This window comes from Gadus chalcogrammus, chromosome 3 (genome assembly GCF_026213295.1).
Source record: "Gadus chalcogrammus isolate NIFS_2021 chromosome 3, NIFS_Gcha_1.0, whole genome shotgun sequence".
NCBI lineage: Eukaryota > Metazoa > Chordata > Actinopteri > Gadiformes > Gadidae > Gadus > Gadus chalcogrammus.
In genome coordinates, this window is record NC_079414.1 from 6191187 (window position 1) to 6201016 (window position 9830).

The window sequence follows — 9830 nt, forward strand, 5'->3', positions numbered from 1 at the left end:
GACTAAAACAATAGAAGCAGCAGACTTTACAAATCATCAACAGGTGAGCACGTATCTTTAATAACTGAACATGTTCTGCGGCCGCTTGGTTCCCAACAGAACAAAAAAAAATCAAGATACAGTTTAAAGTAATTTACAACATGCAACATTATTCCACAGACCTCTTGGTTATTATGAATAAAATATAAAATCTGCTTTAAATCAGGTTGTAAATCAGGATTATGAAAAAAATTATATCAGAGTCCTGATGACCAAAACTGATGACGTCCGAAAATATTAAAAAATGCACCATCAATAGGTAGTTTATGTACATTTTCAATAATGAATGTGCTTATCTAACTATGGGAGACTTAGGCCGCGTTCACACTAGACTTCTTTTTTTAGAAAAAAGCGCCGCCTTCTGCGTCTTTTTTACATGCAACTCTATGGGAAAAAGCAAAACGGCGGACGCCTTTTCAGAAAGGCGCCGCCTTTTATAAACTTCTAAAAAAGCGCAACCTCCGACGCCTTTTTGAGTTCAATTTTCTCAACTTTTCAGAAAGGCGCCGGGTGACGTCAAGCGCCTTTTTGACAGCTGACCAATCAGGACGAGGAGAGTAGGTACACGCGTACCTTCCCTAGTAACATTCTATCTTAGTTACCGGTGCCCTCTAAAAAAGACCAAGATGGAGAAGGTACCAGTAGAGACACTCGTAATTGCTGTGGCTCATTATACTGAATTGTATGATTTGAGTCATAAGAGGTACTCAAACATCCACCACAAGGAGTCAATCTGGGAACAGATCGGCAGGACTTTGGGTTTTTCTGGTAAGTACACGTGAACTCTCATTCAACTGACTCTGATTCAACTGACGTTACTTTGTATTCATCGATATCGTAACCCAACCTATTAATTGATATCGTAATCCGCCCCAGTTATTAAAAGTGACAACCCATTATAAACCTTTATAGATCGAAAAATATTTAATCAATCAATCTTACATATTTTAGTAACGGTGGGTGTCTAGATTACGACTGGTTACGACTGGTAACTTGTTTGGAATTTCAACTGAACTTTTTTGAAAACCGTGTGTTCCGTTATTTCCCGTTGTGTCAGAATAACGATAGATAGCCAATAGGTACAACGAGTGTAGACTTATGCCAGGTTCATTTTTATCATAGCAAATGCATGCAGCAGAAAGTGGAAATACTTGAGGGACAAGTACAAGAAGGAGAAGAGAGAGGAGCAGGAGAAGTCCAGGAGTGGAGCCGAGGGGGGAGTCACGAGGAAATGGAAATACCTCCATATACTGTAGTTCCTAGAGCCTTATAATCAGGACAGGGAGACCACCTCTAACTACCATCCGCAGACGGCAACAGTTATCCTAAATAATATTTGTTCAGAGGCAGGACAGGTAATTAAGTAGGCGATTATTAGGAATGTGTATACAGAAAAGCAGTGTGTATGGGGTTAATTCATGTATAAACCTGGAACATGCTAATACTTCTAATAATGTTCTAATAAGTGCTGTGTTGGGTTTTATTTAAATTTTTACTACAGGATCAAGCTGAGGAAAGCCTTGACCTGGAGGATAGCCTGATGCTTTACGAAGTGACCCCCGATAACCCGCCTCCCTCACCAACTTGCGCACCTTACCGGGACCCTTCACCGAGGACCACGTCTATTGGCAGGGGGAAGAGGAAGGCACCACAAGATATGACCGCATACCAGGCCCAAATTCTTCAAAGAATTGACCAAACTAAATACACAGAGACACAACATTACCTCCTCAGTCTGGCACCCGCAATTGACCGGTTAGACCCGCGAAAACAAGCCCTGGCAAAGCTTCGGATTCAACAAGCCTTGTATGACATTGAATTTGGAGAATAGTGTATACTATTCTCCAAATAGGGTTTGGAAGGTGAAGTCAGTTGTGTGCAGCCCCCTCCCCCTCCCCTGGCCGGGGCCGGGGGAGACACACACACAACTGACACACACACAACTGACTGATCCTCGGGGCCTGAGGCCCCGAGGATCAGTCAGAACGAGGTGTCCCGCGCCCGTTTTGTTTTCTACAACCGACACAGAGAGGCTGAGGACCCCCCCCTCCATACCTCCACCCCCGGGAGGAGGTCCTCCTGGGTGAAGGAGGACCAGAAGGTGTGGAGGTGTGTCAGTGTGTCTGAGGACCCTCCTCCACCTGGGGACACTCTGTAGAAGGACAGAGAGCCAGCAGGCCGGTCCAGATACACTCCTACTCTGGTGGAGCCAGTGGCGCGGAGAGGGAGGACTGTCTCTGTACCGTTGTACCAGGCAGAGTAACGACCATCAGAACAATAAAGAACCCAGGACTTGTTGTTCCCTCCAAGCAGGCTGTCATCACCCCCTCCTCTCCTTGTGATTCCTCTGTATGTCACTCCTATCCAAACCCATCCTTCCCACTCTACCTCCCAGTAACAGCGGCCAGTCAGAGCCTCTCTACCCAACACCTGGTGCCAGGAGTCAAATCTGTCTGGGTGATCCGTATACGACTGGTCCTCTCCAACCTGCGTCACCTTCCTGTTGTCCTCAGACAGAGAGAGTTCTCTGTAGGCCGTGTTGGGGTCCAGTGTGAGGTCACAGGCATCTGAGGGAGAACCAGACATGATGAGCTGCTGAACCGCTCTTCATCATCATCATCATCATCATCACTAGTACTGTTCTCCTGCGCTCTGTGTACATATACATAGATATGAACACATACATACATATACATATGTATACATTCATAGATACACACACCTCAACAATAACGTTATGAACACATCAACAACAATATTATGAAAACATCAACAACAATGTTATGAAAACATCAACAACAGTGTTATGAATACACTCATTCATCACTAGTACTGTTCTCCTGAACATGACATGTGTGGGGGGGGGGGGGGGGGGGGGGGTCATGTGATGATAGTTACACTATTGCTACATCAACAACAAACATCTCTCCTTGGATCCAGGACTTACCAAAGACAAGCAGCTCAGCGCTGTGATTGGCCGTGCCAGCGCTGTTGCTCGCCATGCAGCAGACCGTGTTCACGCCGTACCTCCCACCTCTGACGAAGAGGAAGCCCCTCTCCACCCAGGCCTCTGATTGGTCGTCTGTGCCGTCCCTCACCAGGGGCCTGCCGTTGTGGAGCCACTCTACTGTGGGCTCCGGCGTGCCGCCGGCGTTGCAGGTGTAGCGGGCCGTTTGGCCCACGGGCAACACGTGGGTAGAGGAGTGGAACTCTGTGATGCTGGGGGCCTCCTCCTCCTCCTCCGTGAGCATCACTGAACCTGAAGAAACCAGGAGGAGAGGAGTGAACGTCTACAACACGGATCTAGAGATGCAGCGTCAGACACTCCCTTCACTCTCTCCTAACACCTGTCCACTAGAGGGCGATCCAGGGGATTGACAACCAGTATTCTCACCTGCCTTTTCATACATGATGAGTATCACAGCAGTGTCTACAAAGATTACCCAGGGAGGGGAAGTCACTCCACGAAGAGGTTAACGGGTCAGGGGCGGAGCTTGAAGAGAAGAACGCCAAACCGTTCAGCAGCTCCAATAGAAACTAGTGCAGGTGAACCCAGAAAGGGTTGAACCTTGTGATCTGACCTTAGGAGACCACAATAGAAACCTGACCTCAGTAGACCACAATAGAAACCTGACCTCAGTAGACCACAATAGAAACCTGACCTTTGTAGACCTAAACACATCCAACAACCTTTTAACTCTTAAAGAGTGTATTTACTGTATCTACGGCACAGAGAACAGAAAGGAGGAACCGTTCTCCACTCATGAACACAAACAAAGTCTACGGACCCTCTTTGTTCCGCTCAGCCTCCAGATGATCCAGGTCTAGGACCTTCTCACAGATCCAGTGGTGCAGTCTGTTACACGGTTCTTCAGACCAGCCGTCCTCCCCTGCTACGACGCAGTCTCTTGCTCCGCCGTCATCGCGTGGTTTAACGTGTCTCCAACTGAGAACCACGAGGAGGAGACAGTGGAGGTCAGTCTGTCACTCTCAGAGAAGAGATGCTGCTGAACAGAGTCTTCAGCCTTACCTTGAGGTCATGGGGGTACCATCCACCCACTTGTGGGTCCCCTCTTTCTCTCGATCACTCAGTCCAATCCAGGAAGTATCCATCAATCTGCTGACAAACGCCTGTTTCCAAAGGTATTAGCATCTGTTGTTATGCAACACAGATGAACACACACACACACACACACACACACACACACACACACACACACACACATACACACACACACACACACACACACACACACACACACACACAGACACAAACACACACACACACACACACTACACACACACATACACACACGCAGACACACACACACACACCACACACACACACACACACACAGACACACACACACAATCTCTCTCTCTCTCACACAATGTTGCTCTCTCTCTCTCCATCTCTCTCCATCTCTCTCTCTCTCTCTCTCTCTCTCTCTCTCTCTCTCTCTCTCTCTCTCTCTCTCTCCATCTCTCTCTCTCTTTCTTAATCACTCACTCACTCACAAAAACAATTGGTCTCTCCCACACGCACGCTCACACACACACACACACACACACACACACACACACACACACACACACACACACACACACACACACACACACACACACACACACACACACACACGCACACACACACACACACATACTGGTTGCTGTGGTTTAAAAGGACACTTTTCCCATACAGGCCCAGACATGGTTTACGGGGTCCCACCTTTCCCTTTGTCCCAGAGACATGCAAGAAACATGAATATGGTCCAAAAAAAATCAGAACATTTTCTGGCTATTTAAAATTGAATTACTGTTAAAGAATCTGAAGTTATGAAAACCTGACTTTTTAAGGACTATGAGGACGGGGGCGGGAGGAGGCGTTTCCTGACACAACAGTGATTTCTGAGGACCCCCCTGGTTTATCTGGTCATTACCCATACACACACACAATCAGGGCAAAACCCTTAACTATAAGGACCGCACTGGTTTATCTGGTCATTACCCATACACACACACACAATCAGGGCAAAACCCTTAACTATAAGGACCGCACTGGTTTATCTGGTCATTACCCATACACACACACACAATCAGGGCAAAACCCTTAACGATAAGGACCGCACTGGTTTATCTGGTCATTACCCATACACACACACACAATCAGGGCAAACCTAACTATAAGGCAATCAGGCAAAACCCTTAACTATAAGGACCGCACTGGTTTATCTGGTCATTACCCATACACACACACACAATCAGGGCAAAACCCTTAACTATAAGGGACCGCACTGGTTATCTGGTCATTACCCATACACACACAACACAATCAGGGCAAAACCCTTAACGATAAGGACCGCACTGGTTTATCTGGTCATTACCCATACACACCCCAACACACACCAATCAGGGCAAAACCCTTAACTATAAGGACCGCACTGGTTTATCTGGTCATTACCCATACACACACACACAATCAGGGCAAAACCCTTAACTATAAGGACCGCACTGGTTTATCAGGTCATTACCCAACACACACACACAATCAGGGCAAAACCCTTAATTATAAGGACCGCACTGGTTTATCTGGTCATTACCCATACACACACACACAATCAGGCCAAAACCCTTAACTATAAGGACCGCACTGGTTTATCTGGTCATTACCCATACACACACACACACACAATCAGGGCAAAAACCTTAATTATAAGGACCGCACTGGTCCAACTATTCATTACACCCATACACTAGTGTTGTATGTCAATCCATCAAGAGTTTTGAGAATGGTCAATTACCTGGTATTTTGAAAGATTAACACTACTGAACTTTGACTAATGTGTAAACCTCTATGCTATCTATACACAATAAACATGTTTATTTTCTCTTGAAATTTAAATCTCATCTATCCACCAGCAGCTAAAAGATTTGCCATTAAAATGACATGTCACTGTCATCTAGTGAATGGGTACCTTGAAAGGCGCTTTAAATAAAATGTAGTATTATTTTATGTATCATATTATTTCTTAGCACTGAATGCTGTTTAACTTTTAAATAGTAATTTTGTAATTGTCTGCTGCTTTTATGGAACCTTGAGAAGGTTGTTCCTTTTATGTACCTTCATGTCCTGGAATTACAGTAATAATCTTTGAATCAGTTAATAAATAACACAATTTATTTATTTTCTTTAACAAGAGTGTAAAAAATCCTTAACATTGAACTTGCGTTATATTGAACTCCACATATTGAACTCCACATAAACAAATCTGAATTATTTGAACATGAACATGAACTATGAACTATGACAGGCCTATTCAACTAGCGGCCCGTGGGCCAAATACGGCCCCTCTTAATTTTTTCTGGCCCGCAAGAGGTTGCATGCAAAAAATAAATAAAATAAAGGAGAAACATAGTTGCATGCAAATCAGGTTTCCGTGTGTAGCCGGTGATACTAGCCAGTAGCAGTACCCCACAATCAGGAACTGGCATCACTTATTCTGACAATGTTTGGCTCAACCGATACGTTGAGTCTAGCTTTTCTCATATGAATGCCATCAGAACAAGGGCACGCTGCTCCATGACCTATGAGAAGCTGCATGAGTGTCTCAGGATGATTCAAACTAGGCAAAAAAGGCAGTGCAATCTTTCTCACTGACTCACTGGCTCAAAATGTCTCATATGTACAGTAGTTCTGTTTTGTGATGATTCAAACAACATTGTTGAATTCTAAATACGTGTCCAAAATATGTGAGAACAAAATATTTTCTAATGATACGATTAAAAGTGAAGAAGGAAGGAATGCGTTTGACAAGTTTATTCCATGTAGTAGTACTATATATATTAAGTTAACACTACTTTAAGTACGATTTATTTGCAGCGATTCATTGACATCGTTCTACTCTGTGTGGCCCATGAACCCCCAGTGGTTTTCCTTTTCGGCCCACTTGTTAAGGAGGTTGAATAGCCCTGAACTATGAACTATGAACTATGAACTATGAACTATGAACTAACATGAACTAACACAAACACGTAATAATGCTCTGAGGAACCTTTGAAACATATGTAAAAAAATAAAACAAGTTAGACCTTTCTTTTAAACATAAGGCCCCTGTTCCTAACAAAGTCTCTTATATTTTGAGGAGTTCTGTCGCTCAAAACAGGGTGCTCAGAAACCTTACACCGCTCACACTCTAACTTAGTTGCCAAGTGTCCCTTTGAAATGTGTGTCTTAAAATGTTTCATGACAGCACCAACTTCAGTCTTGCTCCATGGCCTTTTCACACATCTTCTTGATTTGAATTCTGTCAATGAAAAAAAAATTGATGTTAAGATAGTGAAGACAAGAACTGTTATAAGTTTAGTTTTGAGCTATAGGTAAATTATGTTATATACAAAAGTCACATATAGTAGCATTTGTTGAAAATTCTAGGCAAACTGCTAGGGCTGCCCCCTAATAGTTGAACTTTAATCGATGTTTTCATTGGTCCGTTGGTCGTAGGATTAAAAAAACAAAACAAAGCTTTTAACTTGAAATGACGGACACAGGAAGTGCCACTACTCGTCACTTGTAAACCTCAGTGTGAAACACACCTGGTCCCTGTGGTTATTAGACAGTTAATTATTATGAAGGGCTGGAAATATAGTGTGGATTATTTCAGAGGATAAAGGACCCATAGAAGGTGACATCATGCAACTCTGCAGGTAAACATGTCAACATCTAAAACACGCAAGTAATGTTAGCATAGCATTAGCATGACGATAGCGTCTTTTTCCGACTCTGGTAAAGACAAATCTAAAGTGATTAAAATGATATATAGTTATAAAGGTAAGAAGTTAGGCCATACTTGACTTACACCATTAAACTAGTTGGAAACATCAGGCTACATGATCATTTATAACAGCAGGCTAGTTAAAACAATATATTAGCAAAAAATATATAATTAAATTAATATCAGAAAAGTATGACGATAAGTCGACTAATGACCTTAACTGGTCAACCAGGAAAATCTTTGGTCATTGACAGGCCTAAAAACTATAAATGTCACATTTGTCTGGCTGCCAGATTTCTGCATACCTTTTAGGCCAAAGATATACTTGCTTCTAACAACAGTGATGTGTACATAAGATGATGACACCATGTACTAAATTGAACTGTACTTAGTATTCTGTCAATATTTAATTATTTATTAATGTGTGCTGATTAAGCATATAAAAAATAAAGGAATGAATGGATTTAGTTTTACCTTTGGAGCTGGATGCCACACTCTGGGTCGCACACAGTTTGTTTCCCCCTGGAGAAGCAAGAAATTATTTTGTTAGAATAGCTAGTACAATATCCAAAGCACCTATGGAGAAGTTTACTTTTCACACAAAAAAATACAATTTGCTGAACTTCAGCTTGAACTTCAGGGTTCAATGTTAAGGATTTTTTTCACGGTCGGGCAAATTGGTCAGAAATCTACTTGCCTGAAGTTTAGATTTACTTGCCCTATGCAACTGTTTTAATGTGAAGTGCCATTTTAAAATGTCCTTGCTAGTCAGTGTGCCATAACAATTGTTGTAAATATGACACAATATCAAAATGTATATCTCTAAGAACTGTACATTTACTTACAAATTCAGTGTGTTCACTAAACCTGATTTCTGGAACACCCAGACCATTACTACCATTTAAGACAAAAACAAAAACCTTACCTTTGTAACTCTTGGCCTCACCCTGGGTCAATTCCATACTTTTTCTTTTCCCTAAAATAAATATATAAAAAGAAGGTTCAGATTTAAGAAGTTCAGAAGTTATAACAGCTTTGCATTTTGTCTGCTGTCTCCCCGTCAGAACACATGCAGCACAGTAGTACTGCCTACAATATAGCAAATTATGACTTTCCCGCACATTACCTGAGGAGCTGGTGGGCTCTTCAGGCATCTTCATTTCTTGATTTTCTGGTGAAATGAATACAAAAATGGCCTTCAGCATCAATTGACGTTAAGTGATCAATGCACTACTTTGGTAGTCGCAATAGTGATTAGATGTGTCTGTTCTAAGTTTTATGAGTATGTTCTTGTTTCCTGTATGTGTACATAATTATAGTACACGACTACCTTTAAATGCGGCTCCATGGACTTGACCCTGATGGCCACATTTAGCTCATTGTTAGGTCAATTTATTGTGCCATATGCATGAACTCAGACAAAATTATCATAAAATGAAATGTGAAAAGCACGCATGCATAAGGGTCCCAGAGGTTAAAACATTAAAGTTAAAGTCAACTTTAAAATGAATATTATTATTGAATGATTTGAAATAGTTTTTTGAAAGCAATAGTGTTTGTTGTGAATTTCTGTTTCGGAAAAGAGCTGTCCCTTGCATACCTTATGGTTTACCAGGCCATTTTAAGTTGGGGAGAAGTTGAACAAACATAAACCCATGATAACTTCAGTGATAAAGCAAAGGGAACTTGAACATGGTTCTTAATCCACAAAATACCACAAATGTACACTGGAAGATATTCAAGACATACCTCTTAGTCCAAGGGGACAATCTGACTCTTCACCACCGCCTCCGTCGTCGCCTCCGCCATCACCTCTGTCATCACCTCCGTCGTCAACTTCGCAGCCTCCGCCGCCTCCGTCGTCGTCGCCTTCGTCGTCTCCATCGCCTTCATCATCTCCATCTTCCAGCTCTGGGTCCAATTCAGCTAAAGAAAAGCACGATTGATGCAAAAATAAAAATCATTGTTGTTTCAAGTTTGTACACCTCACATTATTAAGAGTGTTGATACCACCACTTA

At 42.6% G+C, this 9830-nt stretch overlaps 1 protein-coding gene and 1 long non-coding RNA gene across 2 annotated transcripts; both read right to left on the reverse strand.

Annotated features, from left to right (window-relative positions):
• Positions 1-2040: 2040 nt before the first annotated feature.
• Positions 2041-4165, reverse strand: LOC130380000 (E3 ubiquitin-protein ligase Midline-1-like). The gene is made up of 4 exons (XM_056587178.1): positions 4070-4165; positions 3828-3985; positions 2987-3298; positions 2041-2606 (listed from the first exon to the last, which is right to left on the reverse strand). The coding sequence occupies exons 1-4, from the start codon at positions 4150-4152 to the stop codon at positions 2053-2055; spliced, it is 1107 nt and encodes a 368-aa protein (XP_056443153.1). The 5' UTR covers positions 4153-4165; the 3' UTR covers positions 2041-2052.
• Positions 4166-6015: 1850 nt separating this feature from the next.
• Positions 6016-9611, reverse strand: LOC130380180 (uncharacterized). The gene is made up of 5 exons (XR_008895200.1): positions 9561-9611; positions 8938-8982; positions 8737-8787; positions 8286-8333; positions 6016-7343 (listed from the first exon to the last, which is right to left on the reverse strand). It is a non-coding gene; the product is annotated as an uncharacterized LOC130380180 (long non-coding RNA).
• Positions 9612-9830: the final 219 nt, after the last annotated feature.